General features: G+C 31.6%; 1 protein-coding gene across 1 annotated transcript; it reads right to left on the bottom strand.

Annotated features, from left to right (window-relative positions):
- Positions 1-10,655: 10,655 nt before the first annotated feature.
- Positions 10,656-12,174, bottom strand: LOC18599014 (uncharacterized). Its single transcript, XM_007028783.3, has 4 exons — positions 11,769-12,174; positions 11,556-11,611; positions 11,384-11,445; positions 10,656-11,257 (listed from the first exon to the last, which is right to left on the bottom strand). Exons 1-4 carry the CDS (start codon positions 11,911-11,913, stop codon positions 10,822-10,824), a joined length of 699 nt encoding a protein of 232 aa, XP_007028845.3. The 5' UTR covers positions 11,914-12,174; the 3' UTR covers positions 10,656-10,821.
- Positions 12,175-21,805: the final 9,631 nt, after the last annotated feature.

Below are 21,805 nucleotides of genomic sequence, written 5' to 3' on the forward strand. Positions count from 1 at the left end.
TCGAGAAGTAAATTTCGGAATTGCATCCTAGAAAGCAAGGTTATAGACTAAAACCTTCTCAGTTATTTGGGGGCTCACGTGTCATTGTAATTTAAATTACATACTCCAATTTTCTATATTACAGTATGTATAAATTTATTTTGTTTTTATGTGCAGAAAATTAATTTTTGATGTTTCAAAAATATATATATATATATATATTGTTTTACATTAAAATAGATTATTTTAATTAATATTTTTATTTTATTTTATTTTTCAAAAAAAAAGAAAAGAAAAAAAGAGAGAGAAATGGAAAAACTGGTACGAAAGCCTTGCGAGGTCTCGAAAGGCATTTGGGGGAAGAATGTCTGTCGAGGCTTCGCGACGGTTGTCACGGACTCGATGGGAGTTTCGGGTCGTGACAATTCGATTGGTATCAGAGCTTTTGGTTAACAAAGCATGGTTTTAAAGTTTTTGATTTTTATAGTTATTTTCAGAATTCACACTGACACTGCGTGGCCCCGGGTTGAGTTAAACTAGGTTAAGTTAAGTTAGGTTAGGTAAAGTTGCATGTATGTAGAGTCTAAGATTACTTAAACTTGCTTCGTTTCCTTTTTAGATTACCATACCTCCTCGACGTGAGTGCCCACTCCCTACTAGATCAGCTAGGAGGGGCAGAGGTCGTCTTAGGCAGGGTCAGCCAAACCTTAGAGGAGAGGAATCGACTGCATCCCCTTTTCGAGCAACACTTGCTGCTGAATCGGTCGAGATTCCTCCGCCACCTACTGGCATTCCTGCCGTGTCTTCTGAGGTAATTCAGGCAATGACAGCCTTCTTTACCGCAATGGCTGGTCAAGCTCAGACTAGTCAAGTCCCACCTGTAGTGCCACCAGTTACTCCTTCAGTTCCATTGGCACATGATGTCTCTATTTCTAAAAAGCTGAAGGAGGCTAGACAATTGGGTTGCATGTCCTTTGTGGGTGAGTTGGACGCCACCGCAGCGAAGGATTGGATTAATCAAGTTTCAGAGACACTATCTGATATGAGATTGGAGGATGAGATGAAGCTGATAGTGGCTACGAGGTTATTGGAGAAGAGAGCCCGTACATGGTGGAATTCGGTGAAGTCCCGTTCCACTATTCTCCTAACTTGGTCAGACTTTCTGAGGGAATTTGATAGTCAATATTATACCCATTTCCATCAAAAAGAGAAGAAGAGAGAATTTCTAAGTCTGAAGCAGGGGAATTTAACTGTAGAGGAGTATGAGACTCAATTTAACGAGCTGCTGTCTTATGTGCCTGATTTAGTGAGGACTGAACAGGATCAGGCTGATTATTTCGAGGAAGGGCTCCGCAATGAGATAAGAGAGCGAATGACTGTGACAGGTAGGGAGCCCCATAAAGAGGTAGTACAAATGGCCTTAAGGGCTGAGAAGCTCGCAAATGAAAATAGGAGAATGCGAGCTGAGTTGGCAAAAAGGAAAAATCCGAATATGTCCTCCAGTCAGCCACTAAAGAGGAGCAAAGGCTCATTTGTTTCAGGGAGTGCTCCTTCTGTTTCGGTAACATCCTCTCGACCATCATTTTCACAAATGCAGCAGAGGCCTCCGAGATTCAGCGGATCTGCAGTGACTACTTCTGAAAAAAGTTTCGGAGGTTTTGATAGATGCAGAGAATGTGGAAGATTTCATGGCGGGGTGTGTTGGGGGCCTTTGCGATGTTTTCACTGTGGCCAGACGGGTCACTTTAGAACTAATTATCCACAGTTAGGACAGGCCACTGTAGCTGCTCTATCTTCATCAACTCGTATGGACTTGCAGATGAGAGATTCCTCTGGAGCACAACCGAGGCAGGGAGTAGCTATCCGGCCCGATGTGGAGAGTAACACCCCAGTATACCCACCTTCCAAACCACAGACTCGTGCGTCAACAAAAGTTTTTACGGTAATGGAAGATGAAGCACGAGTCCAACCTAGAGAAAGTGAATGAAAAGTTAGGTGGAAATGTAAGATAATGATAAGAGATGTAAATACTAAGTTCTGAGAGTGTAAATAAAGCTTTTAAGAATAATATAATAAATGAGTTTATGTAGAATATCGCTATGAAATTTTCTTAATGTATTGTGGAAATTGGAGTTCAGAAATGCATAAGACATGAAAGATGAATCCTTGAGGCATTGATGAGAATGAAAGTGCAACCCCGCATGTGTAGGGATTAGTAATATGGGTAACTAAAGTGAAGAATGATCCTGAGTGGTTCAAGATTTAAATTTCATGTATGAGGAGTGATGTAGGTAGAACAAAAAAAAGAACATCTCAATAGTTAAAGGATTGTGGAAGAATGCTCAAACGAAGGAGATGACATGAGATGTTGAACATTGGATAAAAGCTAATACCCCTATCTTTTCTTGGAGTTTGATAAGTGAAATTTTGGGGACAAAATTTTTTTAAGGGGGGTAGTGTTGTCAAACCCTGCTTTGTAAAATAATTATAATGTCATTCACATGCTCGATGGAATGTTTGTATATTTAAGAAGATTGAAAAATCGTTAAAAGATGATATTGCCCCTAATGGTACTATTGAGTCGATTAAGCCTCGAACTAGTTCAAATAGGAATTTTAAGGTGAAATTAAGAGTTTCACAGCTCAAGGATGACTCAAAATGGTAATTCGGAGTTCGAGGATCAATTTGGAGTCAAATCAAAATTTTCAGTATCTAGGGGCAAAATCGTAATTTTTCCATCCACGGATAAATTTTGAGATTTTAAGAGAATTTAGATCACATTTGACAAATTGGAGAATGATATGAGTATAAGGGATGAAAAATATGTCTATGGGCAATTTTTCAGTTTTTGGGGTAAAAACGTAATTTTTCACTTTATGGGGGCAAAAGTGTAATTTTTAAAAATTTACTCCACCAAAACTTTGGAAAAGTCTAGAAATTTCATGCAAGACATGGATAAGTGAAGAGGATTGAGTGGTAGAAAAAGAAAGTAAAAAAGATGACTACAAAAAAAATAAAATAATAAAATATTCAAAAAGTAAATAAAATAATAATATTTTATTAAGCCTATTAAATGGCTTGAAAATTCCAGAATTATTCATTGGGAGGGTCAGCCAAAACCAGCAGGAGAGAGAGAGAAATAAGAACAAACCCTAGAGTGAGAAAATTCAAAGAAAAAGTGTGATTTCTCAAGGAATCAAGTGTTTAAAGGTATGATTTTTCAAGCTTAGCTTAAGATTTATCATTTCCATGCATTTCTCCTTATTTTCCATGGTTAAATTATGTGTTTTGATGATGGATTCAAATCTGATCATATGGGTTTAGAGAGAGAAAGTTATTAGATTAATTTGATTTTGAACTATGTTAGTGTTTAGTGTTAGTTTAGCATGTTTATGAGTAAAACAACAAGAAAAATATTCATTTTCTCCATGAATTTCTCTAGCCCGAATCTAGCCAATGGTGTGTGAGGATGAGGTTGACTTTATTTTAAGAGAATTAGATGGAAAAATGATGAATTATGAGGTTGAAAATTTAATGGGAATTTTTGGTGCAAAAAAATTGAAATTTTTACCCATTAGGGGTAAAAGTGTAATTTATGATCCGAACTGATAAATTGGACCACATTCACAATCATTGAGGTATTGTGGATATAATTGGATAATTGAAATTAAAATGGATGGACTTGGAGTTGAATTGAAGATTTTAGAAATTTACACTATGTATAGGCGAGTTAGGTCGGACACTGTGATTAAGCGATTGTCCAAACATTTCATACCCTATCTAGTGCATACGCATGGATAAGAGCCTGAAATAATATATATTGATTTGACACAAATTATTGAATTTTTTGTGTCATGTATTGTGGATAGGTGGTGAGCTATCTGATACGGGTAAAAGACTACACCCGAGGACTGAGAATAAGAGTATATCTACTCCTAGTACAATGAGTAAACTTACTATCGTCTTAATTATCTAGAGTAGATTTATTTAATTGTGTGATTTTATGAAAAAATGGTTTAATTGGAAAACTATTGTGTTTTATGGGAAAATGAGATTTTATAAAATAATTTTATAAAATTTTTGAAAATTTAATAATGATTTCAAAAATAGAGTAATTGGAGACCTATACTATGATTGTGTTGTTTATCCATGATTTTACATTAAATGGCTTATGATAAATGTGGGTATGACTGGTTATTTTTATGATTTAAAGAATATGTGAACTGCTTTGATTTGCCTTGAATGTGTTAAGTGAGCCATGTCATACTATTGTGATTTTATTGGTTGGTGGATTATAAAGTGGGCACTGCAGTAACGGGGGTTCCGTGGGCCAGCCTAATTAGAGGGGCACGGTTCCTAATTATTGAGCTTACCTCGATTGGAGAGGCGCGTAGGATAACTCCCGAGGTAGGATTTGAGTACACTTCACGCTGGCCACCACATGAAAGTGGGATTCAGCCAACGCCAAGGAACGGCTGTGTTGTCAGAGGTGAAATGTGTTTGTGTGTGTGACAATAAACAGCCTTGGCAGTCTCGGTAAGATGTTTTCGCGAGGTATCCCCGAGAATTGATTTTTGGCAAGGGCCAAGTTTTTGAAAGGTGCATAAGCCATGTTGAGTAATTAGATGAAATCCAATTATTTATATGGGTTGGGATGAATTATTTTAATTGTCTCCTATTACTCGGCTTTAGATTATTTTGATGATGTATGTCTACTCACTGAGATTTTATAATCTCACCCCTTCTTCCTATACATTTTTCAGGCTCAGAATAGGCAATAGACTGTCAATTGCATCGAGAAGTAAATTTCGGAGTTGCATCCTAGAAAGCAAGGTTATAGACTTAAACCTTCTCAGTTATTTGGGGGCTCACGTGTCATTGTAATTTAAATTACATACTCCAATTTTCTATATTACAGTATGTATAAATTTATTTTGTTTTTATGTGCAAAAAATTAATTTTTGATGTTTCAAAAAAAATATATATATATATTGTTTTACATTAAAATAGATTATTTTAATTAATATTTTTATTTTATTTTATTTTTCAAAAAAAAGAAAAGAAAAAAAGAGAGAGAAATGGAAAAACTGGTACGAAAGCCTTGCGAGGTCTCGAAAGGCATTCGGGGGAAGAATGTCTGTCGAGGCTTCGCGGCGGTTGTCACGGGCTCGATGGGAGTTTCGGGTCATGACATTAGATGTTAGCTTCATTATATCAATAAAGCTATTCGTAAAATTTCCCTTTTGCAGATCGAGTGGTGGCGGCAAAATAAGTTTTTTAAAAAATGTTTATTAAAAGGCTTACCTTGAAGTCAAATTTGTTAGTTCTTTGAATTTCATCTAAATCCTATTTGCACTAACAATTTTAAGACTTATTTTTCATGGTGTTGGAATTCAATAGCTTCTTTAAAAGTGATATACCAACATCGTCAAGCTAGACCATTTTGAAGGAGAAAACTTTATTCGTTGACGAAAGTTGGACCATTTAAAAGTGACAAAGAAAGTTACAAAATGGTTCGTTATCAGATTACAAGATAATTTTTCTTTCCTTGTCGATATGCATGATATTGTATTTGATTTGTATAGAAAACATATATTGGTTTGAAAGAAGGATTTTGTTATATTCATATATGGTACTGATATAGATGAAGATATTATTATGTCTTCCATAATTGACATAGTCCTCCCGTCATGGAGAGACACTAAGAAAACTCTAAAGCATAAGAAAAAAAAGATGTCTCTTGAGGATCTTGGTAATCATCTTAGAATAAAAGAAGATTGTTGCAACTAAGATGAAGTCACAAACAAGATGAGAAGGATAAAGATCCTAAAGTAAACCATCTTGAGTTGATGAATGTCCATATAATGGAAGACACAAGGAATGGACATGTGGCATTTCTATTGTACATTAAGGTATAACGATGTCAATAAGTGAATACCATCAAGGTCCATGTGATAAATGGGCATGTGGCCTTCCTATTATATATAAAGGTATAATGGTGCCAATATGAAAATTTAACATCTTGATATATGGTGTATTACTATTTTATCATCAAAGGTATAATGGTGCAACATAGATGTTCAATATCTTTGACATGACATTCTTATTGTGCAATAAAGATACAATGGTGCTTATGTGAACATATACATTGATATATTAATTTAACATATCGATTGTACATTAAGGTACAATGTTGTCAATTGAGGAAAAAAGGAATACGTGTAAGCTTGTAAAGTCCTTGTATGGATTAAAAAAAGCACCTAAACAATGACATCAAAGTTTGATGAAGTTGTGCTAGCTAATGGCTATAAGATCAATCAATGTGACAAATGTGTCTATAGTAAGTTCAATAATGGTGAATGTGTCATCATTTATCTATATGTGGATGACATGTTAATATTTGGTACCTACTTGGAACAAGCGGAAGACACAAAAAAGTTCTTGTTAAAGAATATTATTCTTGGTATAAGAATAATGAGAGACAATAATAGCCTGACATTGTCTCAATCTCATTACATAGAAAAGATTGTAATGAAGTATGGTAAGTCAGGTTGTATGCCAATGTCTACGCCTTATGATTCTAATCTAAGGTTAGCTAGTATCCAACAAGGACAAGCTAATAGCACAAAATGAATATGTAAGGGTCATTGGATGCCTAATGTATGCTATGGTGTGTATAAGGCTGGACATTGCTTTTGCAGTTGGGATGCTAAGCCAATTTACAAGTAATCCAAGTAAAGAACATTAGTATGCTATTCATAAAGCTTTAAGGTACTAAAGAGTACCATAAATTATAACATTTGTTATCTGGGTTTTCCTTCTGTTTTAAAAAGGAATACAGATGCTAGTTAGAACTCAAATAAAATAGATCATACTTCTACAACTGGTTGGATTTTTACAATTAGTGGGGTTGCTATTTCATGAGGTTCTAAGAAACAATCTTGTCAAGCGTACTCTACTATGGCGACTGAATTTATTGTTTTAGCATCTGCCACCCAAGAAGTGGAATAGTTGAAAGATTTACCTTATGAAATTTCGTTGTTGCCTAAACCAATGGCATCAATCTTGATACATTGTGACAATGAAACAATGATGTCAAAAGCATATAATCAAGCATACAATGGAAAAAGTCAATATATTAAACTTTTACATAACATTGTAAGATAAAAAATTTGGGATGGTATAGTCACTATAAATTATGTGAGGTATCGTGAAAACTTAGTAGATCCGTTTATCAAAGGTCTGAAAAAGGACTTGGTAATAAAGACCTTAACAAAGACTTGGTAATAAAAGCCTTAAGAGTGATGGGCTTCAAGCCTATCAGCTAAATCTCCAATGGTAAGAGCTTACCTCGATGCTTGTGATTGACCTGCAAGTCTTGGTATTGACCATTCTACCATGTGAATGATTGCAAACACTAATTTATATTTTCCATCCCAAGGTGTATAGTGCTCGATTTTCGTAATGTGTAAGGTAAAGTTGAACAAAAAGTTTTTAATAGACCCATAACATGTATATATTGAAGTATTATTATTACAAGGTATTTTCGATGGGGTTACTAATGGGTGTGGAAGTGTGGCAGCTTTTAGGAGCTAAAAGATTGACTTTGACAATACTTATGAATAGATACAAAACACATGGCCATAAAACATGTTGACAAAACTAAATACAAAGTGAGCAAGAAAGCTTGTGTGGTTTAGTGGCCCGACTAGTCAAGTGAAGAATCGATAGTTCAATATTTGGTTAAACACTCAATTCAGACCAGAACCAACCATACTCACTAAATGAAGGCTCAAATCTGCAGAATACCTTCATTTATGCACAAGATTACTAAAGTTGTAGGTATTTAGAAATTTTGAAAATAGTTGGGAATTGTTGGTGTATTTTCAAAATAAAAGGTTATGTGACATAGAGTGACTATTGGATTATAGATAGGTTTTTCATATGAATAATTATGTCTCTTGGAATAACACTTCTAAATTCAAAGATTATGAGATAATTGAAAAACACCACAATTCCAGAGTTTGAATATGAAAAGTTATCTTTTCATATTACAGCTTAAAGATTATGTCTTGTGGAATGAATGATTGACTTTTCATAAAATTATTATTGAAACAATATTTTTATCCAAAAATTGTGTCTTACAAAAGGTAGACATCATATTTGTCTGAGATTTAACTTTCTTTATTTATTTTCTTCTTCTTTTCTATTTATTTTATTTTTGGTCTATTTTTTATTTTTATATTGATTAATTTTTGGGCCTTAGGAATGATGGGTTTATAATCCAAATGGATCAAAATTAAATAAGGAAATGGTATTAGGTTGGTAGGCCCATAAACAAAAACAGTAGGGCAAAAATACATAAACAAAGATCAAACAAAACAAAAAAGGAAAGCAAATTAAAATAAAAAATTTTAACAAAAAAAACAAAAAGGAAGGGAAAATTAAAAGAAAAAAGATCAATGAAATCCCTAAAATCATCCCACAAATTGAAAGATTTTATACAAAAAACCCCTCCCACAAAATAAAACAAAATCAAAGATTCACAATTAAATCAAGATTCTAAAAAAACACCTATAAAAACCCAAAGAAAACACAGCACTAGGGGAGAAGAAAAAAGAAAAAAATTACAGAAGAAAAGTGAGAAAAAAAAAATGTTCTTGGTTTTTTGGGTTTTGAAATTTTTAGATTTAGATCTAGGAATTTCAAGGAAGTTTTAGAGAAAACGAGTCCGATTAAAAGATAGATTGGCTTGAAAGGGTTTTGGGGGTGAATTTCAATGAGATTTCAACATCGGTTAATGGCAGTCAACGGTGGAGAGTGCGACGGCCGATGATGTCTTGGTGAAAGAAAAAAAAAACGTTTGAGAGAGAGGGAGGAAGGAAACTCAAATATTTTGGCTTGTTCTTGGCTCTGGCCTAACTTACTGAGGCTTGCTTTGGTTGTTAGGTTGGTTACTTTATTGTCCAATCCTGTTTCATTTGGGTCTTTGGATTACTTAATTGTGGATTGCATTAGACAAGGCCTAATCCCTTTCAATTTTTGTTCCATCTAGCAAGCATGGCTTCAACATTCATCTTACTTTATTTATATTTTTTTTGTAATTTATTTTGTTTTTGGTATTAATAAAAACAAAATTTGTTTTAGGCCATAATTAGGTTAAAATGAAATTTTTATCACCATAATTGGTAGAATAAAGTTATAAAAATAAAAATAGTAAAGATTTGCAATTATTTAAAAATAAATCTTTTAAATGGAATTTTTAAGGAAAGTTGTAAAGGGTAATTTTTCTTAAAATTTTAAGAGTAAAAATAATTATGGGACCTTACCATAAGGGTTGGGGGGTAATCCCATATATTTTTACCAAAATGGTTTATTTATAAATAATTAATAAGAACATAAATAAATAAATACTTTAGGTTTTGTAAATATAATTTCATAATGAATGTTTGATATAAAATAAATGAAAGTCCTCCGATGATGGAATTTGAGAATGTTATAAAGGATAACTTTCTTAAAAAATTTTAGGTGAGAAAATCTTTCTAAATTTTACCAAAAAGGTTGGGGAATTTAGGAAGAATTTTCAATATTAAAGGACATTTTATTTATAAAAATGAATTGGAGAAATAATTAAAGGAAATAAACTAGGATATCAAAATAAATTAATTTATTAAGGCTAAAAAGAAAACACATAATTAATTAGGTATCATTTTGAATGGGCTTTGTGAGGGTGCTAATCCCTTCCTAATACATAATTGTGCTTTCGAACCTAATCAGTTTCTTAGACCGAAACCTATTTTTTTAATGAACTTAAGTCAAGCCTAAGACCTCATTAGAAAAATAGATTAAATTAGGTAGTCAATCGCACCTAAACAAAAAAACAGATTGATGACGACTCCTTTTATGTCAAACTACTGAGTTTTAGGACTTATACGTTATGACACAAAATGCAAAAGTGTCTTTAAGACAAAAAAAAAATGCTTTAATGAAAGGATTGTGCCCTTGAGAAGAAACAATTGCAACCCTATATAAAGGACTTACTGCCAACCATTTCGACACACCAAAAATAAATAAGATAAGAGCAGAAAAATCAAAAGAGATAGAAGTGTTATATTTTGAAAATAAATACAAACACTTGAGTTTCCATCATCTATTAAAAGAATTCAAATTCCTTATAATCTAGTTGCTACAAAAAGTAAATTATAAGACTGAATAACTTTACAAATCCTTGGGTGTATCTAGTGGTTTACTTTAATAAAGTACAAAGATGAAGTTAAATATTAACTTCATTGTATTTATGAAGCTATTAGTATAATTCTTCTTTTTCATACAAGTGGTGGGGGCGAAATAAGTCTTAAAATATCATCTTTAGAAAGGCTTGCCTTGAAGTCAATTTTACCGATTTATTAAATTTCATCTAAACCTCATTTGTACCAACATAATTGCATATGGCTACAATGATCTACCTTTAAAACATTTACGCTGATGCTAGATGTACAGGAAAATCAGTGGTAAACAAATTTCTTAGAAATGACCTTGACAAAAGTTACTAGTATCCAATGCAGCAGGATTTTGAGATTTTGCAAAAGGAAACAGGAAACGTTTGCAATGAAAAGGATGAGAAATTTCAAGGATGAAGTAAATTTATCGTTGACAGAATTGTATACAGAACTTGATAAAATCATGGCTTGGTATTATTCTTAGAGAATTTGTCACAAAATCAGTCCAAGATTATCTGTTGATGAAAAAACATAAAAAAAAAATAACAATGCAACTAGGTCCTACTGGCACAAAACTTTTTAATGCTTGTTCAATAACAATTCTCTATTTCCCCTGTTTCATTTACACTTGCTCTTTAGACTTCCTTTCTTTAACCACAAGCAGAGGCATCCTCTCTCTTTCTCTTACCCTCTCCTTCAATTCACCCAAAACACCATTCGGAGCCTTCTCCGGTGCTCCTTTTTTTGAACCTTTCCTTGCCATTTTCTTCAATTCAGCGCAGAATTCTGTTATCTGACTTAAAATTTCTCGTCCTGCTACCAAATTACGCGCGGAGAAGGTACTCCTTAAACCTCGCTTCTTATCAGACTTGGCTGAATTGTCTCTTAAATCATCCAACTGAGTTTTCTCCTCCATAGATGATTTCTTTGCCAATTTCTTAGGCATAGTCTTGGCTCTTAGGGGTGGAGTAGATAAGTTTGGGTTCCAGTTCTCATTGTCTTCATTTACATTTTCTGCAGATTTAGACCCTTTTTCTCCATTTTTAGCCTTCGCTTCTCTGCAACAAAGATGATTTACTAGTTAAATTAACTGTCAAAACAAATTAACATTCAAGTTTAAAGTAAAAATCTTTGATTTCATTGTTGTTTCTAATTTTAGAAAATTGCTGCTGAACACTTTATACCTGCGAGTTCTATCCCTGAAAGGAAGAATTTCAGATATAGTCATAGACCTTAGCAACTTCACCTGAAAAAGAAGGAAAAAAGAAAAGCAAATCAGGAAACTTCATAAATTGAAGCAGTGGATTAAAATGAAAAACAAAAAGCCTAGTTTAAATAATTTAAATGATATGGAACCTTAGAGTAGTGCTTTGATTTAAGATAATCTTCTGCACTCTTGGGATGCTTGCAGCCTCCATGAATTACAAACAATTGTAAAGAAAAACAACAAACTTTCTTAGGCGAGATAGAAGCCCCATGAAAAGAAACTTGCTATTCTTAAAACATTAAAATACGGGTTCATGAAATTTGCTTAGAAACCAAACAGAGTTCAACGTCACTTGTATGTACCAGGTTTGCAGAACCAGGCTTCATCATCCATAGTTTCACATGGAGCAGAAAGATCAACCCATTTAGGCGCATTGATATTCTCGTATGTGTCATCTTCTTCGAATATCGATTCGATGTTGTTCCAGTCTATGCTTTCATGCTCCATTCTCCAACCCCAGAAGATAGAAAAAGAAAAAAAATGGAAAACAAAACCGAGTTAGAAACTGTAAAATTATATGCAAAGTTGATGTATAAAGAATTGAAGAGGACAAACAAAAGAAATAAGAAGATCGAATAAGGTTTGATCTGGTGCTTAAGACTCCTGAAGCTTGTAAAGTTGTTGAAACTGAAGGTAGGAAAGAGGTTTCTAAAGGAGCAATAGTGAAGAAAGAAAGAGCTGTTGTGAGCCTTGTGACTTAGTAACGTCAGGGGAGAAACAGCAAACCAGCTGGGGGTTTTTTAAACTTCTTTTGACCGTTGGAAGCTAAGCTAAAGCTACTACTTTTATTTTCGTTTTAATTATTTATAATTTGCTAATGCATTTTTATATAATTTATTATAATTATTATTTTATATATCAATGGTAGAATTTTCAAATTGCACAAGCAAGTTTGATAGTTTGCTATATGTCCGTTTAATAATTTATTTATTTATTAATTTTTATAAACTTCACTGTTGATTTATAAGATAATTTTCCTTGTTTATTGCTTAAATTTCTTTTATTCCTAGTTTTCTCTATCCAAAGTAGATTTGTAAGAACGAATTCTATGCATACTCATTATGCGAGTGAAAGAATTGTAAAAAAAAATTATTTAGACAAATGTTATAAAAAATAAAAAAATGCATTAATTTTCTAAAAGCATAAAGAGAAGTAAGAAAAAAATGGGTAAAAAAATAAAAGAGTCAATGTTTAGTGAGAAAATTCAATCAACAAAGTATTTCCAAAATATTTCCAAAAACCAAAAAATACAAATAATTTTTTGTCATTATTCTTTTAGTCGCAATGTGTTAGTGTTTTTTCAAAATAAAAGATTATGTCATATAATATGACTATTAGATTATAAGAGGATTTTTCATGTGAGTAGTTATATCTGATGAAAAAATGACATGATGAAAAAACACCTCTAAATCCAAAAGTTATAAGACAATTGAAAATACCACAACTTGAGAATTTGATATGAAAAGTTATCTTTTCATATTATAACTCAAAAGCTATGTCTTATGGTATGAATTATTGTCTTTTTATAAGATGATTATTGAAACAATTAAAACAATACCTTTATCCAATGACGTGTCTTGTAAAATGTAGAGGTATTTTTAAGACAAAGTAGTACCTTGATAAAAGAATTGTGTCCTTGAGAAGAGACACTTTATTGAAAAGAGACAATTGCAAGCCTATATAAGGGACTTGCTGCTAGGGGTGAGCAAAACCAATCCAAACCAATTACCCACCCAAACCAAATGCGATTTAGGTAAAATAGTTCGGTCTAATTGGTCCATTGGATCAATTGGTCCAATCGATTTTTTGATCGGTTCAGTATTAAAATTTTTGGACCAATTCATCCAAAAAACCAAACTAATTTTTTATATATTTATATATATAGTCATATATATAATATTTTTTTATATATTAAGAAGAATTGATAGTAACTTAATTAATAATATATTTAAAATATATTAGGGAGAATTGTACTTACGTATACAAATCATAATCATAGTAATTTAATATTAGTTATATATATATATATATATATATATGTATAAATTTGTATTAATATGAAATTACAAGTTATATATTTTAAATGATATAAGTTATATGTTAATAATACACAATAAGATAGTAAATATCATACGTATTAATATGTTATCATTATTACACCTTAGTAATGTTTCGTAATATAAAATGGTATGAATATATATATATATATATATATATATATATAATTGTATAAATATATTATATATACATATGCATAAGCATTACTATAACTTATAATAAACTTTATTTATATGATTATATAAAACATTTTAACATATAATTTGTACCATTAATTTTATATATATAATAATGTAATATATTATATATATTTAATTTATACATAAGCATTACTATAACTTACAATAAACTTTATTTGCATAATTACGTTTAATAAGTTTATTAGCTCTCACCTTAGATTTTATAACATATTGTTTATAATTAGTTATTATTTATACAAACTTTGATATAAAATATTATAACATATAAGTTATATTATTAATTTCATATATATATAATTATGGATGAAGTTTATAAGTTTTAATATTATAAATTGTAAAAAAAATGTGATAAAATTTTGGTCCATTGGTTCAAAACCGAACCAACCAAACCAATTCTGTGTTTGGTTGGTTTGGTCTTCCATTATATTTGGACGATTTTGATCGGTTTTTAAAAAATGATTGATCCATTTGGTCCTTAGAAATGGTGGACCAAACCACCAAATCCACCCATTTGTTCACCCTTATTTTTTGCCCACCATTTTGACATACCGAAAAACAAATGAGACAAGAGTAGAAAATCAAGAGAGATAAAAGTGTTATGTTATAAAAATAAATATAAACATTTGAGTTCTCATCATTTATCAAAGGAATTCAAATTTCTTATAATCTACTTGCTATAGAAAGTAGACTCTAAGGCCAAACAACTTTGCAAATCCTCAATGTATCTAGCAGTCTACTCTCGTAAAGCGTAAAGATGAAGTTAGATATTGACTTCGTTTTATCCTTAAGGATATTCTCATAATTCCCTTTTTACATACCGAGTGGTGTGAGTGAAATAAATCTTAAAGATAGCGTCTATTGAAAGGCCCACCTTGGAGTAAATTTTTTCGGTTCTTGGAATTCCATCTAAAATCCATTAGCACCAACACGATGTTATCAGGACAAAAGCTTTAATAATCATCAATTTTGTTCTAGAATCTATTTCCAAGTGTGATATCTACATGTATCCCAAATGATAGTGTTTTTTCCTTTTTTGACTGATTTATAGACATAAACGAGGAGACTATGCAATTTGATATGCTTAATTACAACATTAGCTAAGCAATTAGGGTACTAATTCAAATAAGCAAGTTGTGATATCTAACTTAAATACTATAACAAGTCTCAGCCCCTTTGGGCATAAAGAGGTCATAGTCACTCTATGTTCTATGATTATATAATTTTTAAATTAAGTTGATCATAACAATATGAGAATTAAAATATGTGATTACAAAACACATTAAATAATTTTTTTTAAGTAGGAACTAATTAATATACCTAACAATAAAGATCAATATTAAGGTAAGAAAATTTAATTATTGTAACAACTTAATTATCTGAAAAGTGCAATGATATTTGCCATGAAGCATCAATATAATTACTAAAATTTTCAAATAAATGTGTAATTATCACAAATATTGTGAGACCTCGCATTGCAGTGTAAGGATAAAGTGGTAAATTCCTTAGTTAGCTTGTGAAATATTTTATTCAATCGAATATTTATAAGATTTTTCCTTGAAAAACCATATTTTTTTCAAGTTATTGAGATTATTTGAAAGAAAAGAGGAAGACAGAAACCAAAATGGGTGCATTTCACAAGAAAAATAGCATTATGTGAAGAAAGTATCGATACCTTCAAAGGAGGCATTGATACCTAATGCCCAAAAAGCCTTTAAAACACATTCTTTATAGCAAGTATCAATACCTTCGGAAAAAGTATCGATACTTGAAACCTAGAATGAAAAGTATCAATTCATAACCCCTAAGTATCGATATTTACCATCGTTTCACATAATAAAAAGGGGTAAAACAATAATCTTAGCCAAATTTGTCTCTTTTGACTATTTTAAGCCTTACTCCTTTTTATTTAGCCGACCCTTTTACCTTATTTTCTGTAACTTCATGCTTTCTTTCTTTTTTCTTTTAACTCCCAACTTCTTTTTCTTTCTCATTCTACAAACTACCATTCCCTGTAACTCCAACTTTGATTTTCCATATTTGAGCAGCAAGGATAAGATTTCAACACTTTAGATTTGGAAATCTATGATTTTCACTTCTAATTTCTTCCTTTAAAATAGACTTCATTTCTCTCTCTCTAAAGGTTAGGCATTTCCACTTGTTTCTCTCATTACAAGCTCATCAAGGTAAAGAAGATATGGATTTGAGTGCTTATAGTATGGTTCACCTTGGGATAGTAGATTAAGGGTTGAAAGTTAGATTAAAATGAGATTAAGTTAGGGTTTATATTAGCTTAGTTTCAAATTATGGGATTGATAGCTTAAAGTTGAGTTGATTATAAATGTTGAATATTATAAGGTTGGTTGAAGCTCCAAGAATCGATTTGGAGTGAGGTGTTGATGTGTAGATTGTGTGTTAGCAAAAACGAGCATTTTAGGTGAGTTCATATGGTGTTTTCAAAGTAATTGATATATGTAAAACATGTGTCTTTAAATGTTGCTTTCTTGAATGATGATTTGATGAATTACATGTTACTAAGATGTTTGAAGTTGAAATCTAATAATTTAAATGAGTTTGCAAATATAAGTATACTATGTAAGTATATCTAGGTATAGATGTAGTTTTATGCATGGTGGCAAGCATCTTCAAAATGTTTTTCTCCAAAAAAAATTAGAATGGCATTATAGGTATGGAAATGATAAATGGTTAATTGAATGTGGAAAGGGATGATTATGTGCCTACCCTTGAAATATTGAGGCTGAGACGACTCATGTATATGGACATGGAAACAATGGCTTTAGGCTTGTTTGATGTACATGAATATATGCGTACATGATAATAATGATGGAACTCCTATTTTTGAAATGGCATAAGAATTTAATGAGTTCACCATAGTAAGGTGAAGTGTGTATGAATATGTATGGAATGTGATGTTGATAATTTGTTAATGTATGCTAGGATATGTGGTTGATAGTATGGAACATGAGGTGTTCATGACAATGACAAAGGATAATGGTGATTATAATTGAGATAGAGATTAAAGTTGATGATAAATGTTATTAATGTGTTATTGGATACACATTAACGTTGCCTAGAAAGTGGGACAAAAATACCATTATTAATATTGCCTAAAAAGTGGGTTGGAAATACCATTCACTAATATTGCCTAAGTAGCGGGACATAAATAACAATACCTCATAGGTAGACTTGGCAATTCGTGTTTTTGTACTTTAATCGTGTTGTGTAAATATAGGGTATTAATAATTATGTAGACTGTTATGTTGGGTGAGGGCTAATCATGCATTATATACAAATAAAAATGCAACGAAAATAATATTAACAAATTTAATTACGCCTCTTCCTCCTAGAATCTCTTCAAGAATGAATTATAACCTATTTACATGATTAACACGATTGATATAATTAACACATGATTAATACAATTAACATGATTAAAATAATTAAATTAAAATATGTACAATTAAAATATAATTCTATTATTCAAATTTATAATAAAAAATTATAAATATCATAACATTTATTAAATTTAATAAAATCCAATATCAATGAATCTTAATTATTATAAAAATATTTGTATTTATATGGATTAATAAATGGGTCTTAACTATGTACTAAACATGTCTGCACAACATGTGAATACAATTAAATAAATGGATAACAAACAGGTTACAGGTTATATGGATACATGATAACACGATTAACTAATCGTGTCTTAGACTAGTTAAGAGAGTTTGACATGGTTCAGATATGATTTATTAGTGTCCTAATTGTGTCGACATGATTAATACACGAAACACTATTAGTTTGAACCCAAACCCTCTTAAATTCGTGTCGTGTTACCATGTCATATACAAAATTGCCATATCTACTCATGGGTTAAATACCTTTAATGTTGCCTAAAAAGTGGGGTAGAATACCACTCATTGATATTGCTTAAGAAATGGGGTTGAAATACCACTCATTAATATTGTCGATATAGTGGGGCAAAAATACCATTATCCCTTGGGTTAGTACACCCTTAATATATAACTATGATTATGTGGTTTCATGTGCTAGAATGCAAATTTAAATGAAAGATAGAATCTTATGTTAGGAATGGAAATTGAATGTAGTTTCATGATTTAATTGTGTTGTATACATATAATTGGATGAAGTTTTATACTATAGAATTAATGTTGAGGATGGTGTGATGTACGTTCTTTGTGATGGTTTCCTTATGCATTGAAATACAAGATTGATGGAAAGATTTAATCCTAAGTTAAGATTTGAAATGGAATGTTGTCCATGGATTATTGGTGTTGTCTTAGTGAATTTTTTATGAGACTTTATGTTATCTAATTGCTCGGATGTTGTTTAGACTTGTTATTGCTAGAAATTGGCCCAAAATCTGGCAAGATGAATGAAGTATCGATATCTCTTGAATAAGTATCAATACATAGGAAGTAGAATGCCTTAAAAGGCATTTTTGGTAAGAAGTATCGACACCTCAAGGGAAGGTATTGATCCTAATGAAAAGTATCAATACTCTTAAAGGAGGTGCCAAAATTTAGTGGATAAAATACCCAGAAGGCATTCTATGTTGATGGTATTGATACCTTTGGGTCAATTATCTATACCCACAGCTTAGTTTCTTAACAATGCCCTATTTTGAAGCAATTTTTCTTGCCAAATGGTTTGTTATTCTAAGACAAAAATTTACATGGTATCGTACCTCTTAAAATGTTAGTTATTCTAACTAATATGCAACATTCATTAAAGGCTTAAGATGTAAATTCACCAATATTGTCAAAACAATTAGTCTTGATTACTTAATCAAGCAAATGTGCTTGTAAACAAATGATTTAGGCAAGTAATCTTGCAAATGCCAAATTGCAAGTTAATAATAAGCACACTCTTCTTTTCTGTAGAAAGAACTTTGGGGATTTAGTCAATATTAAAAGAATCTTAAAGTGTTTTCAACTGATTGTCGGCTTGCAAATCAACTTCTAAAAGAGCGTTTTTTATGTTGTGGAGGCGGAGAACACGATTTTAAATCAGTGGGCAGAATCTATTGCTTGCAAGATTGGTCATTTTTCCACTTCCTACTTGGGCCTCCCTCTGTGTAAAACCCGACCCTATAAATACATGTCATGACATACATGCATTGAGTAGCATGTTATTACGCTAGAAAAGCACCTAAGAATAGACAAAACTCGATATTGTACCTAACGGTACACTTAAATTGATTTAACCTCGAACTAGTTCAAATAGGAATTGTAGGATGAAATTTAATATTTTATAGTCCAAGAATGACTAAAAATGATTGTTCAGAGTTCGAGGGTTCATTTGGGGTAAAATTAGAAATTTTGATATTCAAGGGCAAAATCGTCATTTTTCCACCTAAGATAATAATTTGATCATGGAGTGAAATTTTTTGACCAAGATTAACTATTTAGAGTATAATTTAATGATAGGAAGTGAAAAAGTTTAATTCTAGTGATTTTTGGAGTGTAGGGGCAAAATCGTAATTTTACCACCCGCAGACAAAATTTGGGATTTTGAGAGAATTTAGATCAAATTTGACAAATTGGAGAATGGTATGAGAATAAGGGATGAAAAATATGTCTATGGGCAATTTTTCAATTTTTGGGGCAAAAATGTAATTTTTGACTTTTACGGGGGTAAAAGTGTAAATTCAAAAAAATTACTCCACCGAGACTTTGGATAAGTCTGAGAATTTTATCTAAGCTATGGATATGTGGGACAAGTGTATGGTGAAAATTTGGAAACAAATGGATGAAATTTTAAAAATGGGCCAATGGGAAAGTGACATGTGGCATATTTTAATGATATAATATTATTTTAATGAAAATCAGCCCATTTAAACCCAAATTTTGAGTGCTGGCCGGCCATAAGGAAGAAAAAGAGAGGAAATAAAGAGGAAAGGAAGAAAAAAAGAAAAACCAAAGAGAAACAAGAAAATTCAAAGAGAAATTCGCGGTTTTCGACCGTTTACGCTTCTAACGGTAAGATTTTTCGATTTTAGCTTGATTTCTACCTTTCCTATACCTTTATTTCCATTTAGCATGCTTGAGGAGAGAGATCAAAAAGTGATATCAAGGGCTGGACGAAATTCTAGGGGAGAGAAATTAAAATTTTTAGGTTTTGATTTTTAGTTAAATTGATAGTTTTAGTTAGTTAAATGTGTTTAGAAATTAAATTGGGCAAGAAATCATTAAATTTTCACAATACCCACTCTTGGCTGGATGCTCAATGCTGTACAATGATGATGAATTGATTTTATTCTAAGGGAAATGAAGAGAAAATGATGAAAAACGATTAAACGTGATAGAAAAACAAAGTAGAAAATTAACTGAGTTAATGTCCCATTTTTGGCCGAATTTTCCAAGGAAGGGAGTGAGCTGATTTTGTTGTTTTTAGAAGGTTATTGGCTGATATTTAATGGTTAGAAATGTTGGAGAGAGAATGGTATGATTTAGAGCTAAAATGGAGCGCGTTAGCAATTTATCGGGCAAAGTGCCAAAAATAGGTTAATACCGCATTTAAGCCGTTCTAGGCTATTGCATTTCATACCACGCATTAGTATAGGATTTAAGTTAATTATATAGTGATTTAGCATCAATGTGATGAATTGTGTAAATTTTTGTAATGTGTCTAGGAGGAGAGCCTTCCGGAAAAGGCAAAGAAGTCGTATCCGACGAGTAGTGATCGGGGCGCTTAGAAAGCTTTTAGTTTGTACAAACGGTGAGTAAACTTATTATTATTTTGAATTATCTAGAGTTTATTTTTAAATGCCCTTTATGTATATTATGAAATGAGAACGAGATTAAAACGAGATTTTTGATATTTTAAGAATAAATGTGACAAATAAAAATATATTGTATGGATAATGAAATTGAGTAATTGGAGGCTGCAAATTGACTTGAAAAATATATATTTTCCTAGGAATGGCTTATGAGAAATGAGTATATGTGGCTATATTTTGTGAGTGCATTTGGGAAATTTATGTAAGTTGATTTTACTATGCAAGCTAGATAAATAAATAAAAGCCACGTTATACTGTCGAAATTTTATTAAAATTGGTGGGTTAGTCACTGCAGTGACGGGTTTCCGTGGACTGCCTATTAGAGGGGTACGGTAAACCCAGTTATATAGTTACTCCGGTTGTAGAGGCGAGAAGGGTAACTCCTGGGGTAGTATTAGAGCTCACTTCACGTCGAACCCCCACGTGAATGTGTAACTCGGCCAACGCCAAGGAACGGCTGGTTTTAAAAATAAAAATGTGTTTACGTGTGAATATTTTAACACCCTTGGCGGACTCGGTTAGATGCCTCGACCAAGGTATCCCCGATGATTAGTTTTGGCTTGAGCCTTGTTTTAATAAAAGACATAAGCCTTAACAACTATTTTGGTAAATTACAAATATTTTATGGTTTAAGAAACAAATTGAAAACATTATGAAATGGGTTGAAATTTGTTGTTTAAACTTGCCTCCATTTTACTCGCCTTTAGATATTTATGATAATGTCTGTTTACTCATTGGGATTGCAAAATCTCACCCAACTCCTTTCCACCAATTTCAGGTTTAGTATAGACTGTAGATAGCTGATCTCATCGAGGACTACCATTAGATCTGCATTTTCCAAACCGTAGGTTCACAGTCCTTTTTACTTTTGTTTATTCGGGGGCCCTCTTGTTATTGTAAATTAAACTAAATATTTTGACTTACTGTATTTCAGTATGTATAAATTTATTTAGCTTTTACACTATAAAAATTATTCACGTATAACTCTGTAAATATTGTTTTATAAGAAAATAGAATATTTCCCTTAATATTTCTTTTATTTTCTTATTATATTCAAATAACCGTAATTTCGTTTTAAATGAAGATTTTAGACTTTTAAACTCATTTTGAATATGAATTATGTGTTTTGTACTTGTATATTACGTTTTAGCCAGTTTCGAAATTTTTGAGAAAAAAATGACCAAAATACCCCTGTGTGGTGAAAATTTTATTTTGATTGTTTTTGATCTAAAATAGTGTATATTCTCTAAAAACTCGA

Source organism: Theobroma cacao, chromosome 5 (assembly GCF_053813885.1).
Source record: "Theobroma cacao isolate CCN51 chromosome 5, ASM5381388v1, whole genome shotgun sequence".
Classification (NCBI taxonomy): Eukaryota; Viridiplantae; Streptophyta; class Magnoliopsida; order Malvales; family Malvaceae; genus Theobroma; species Theobroma cacao.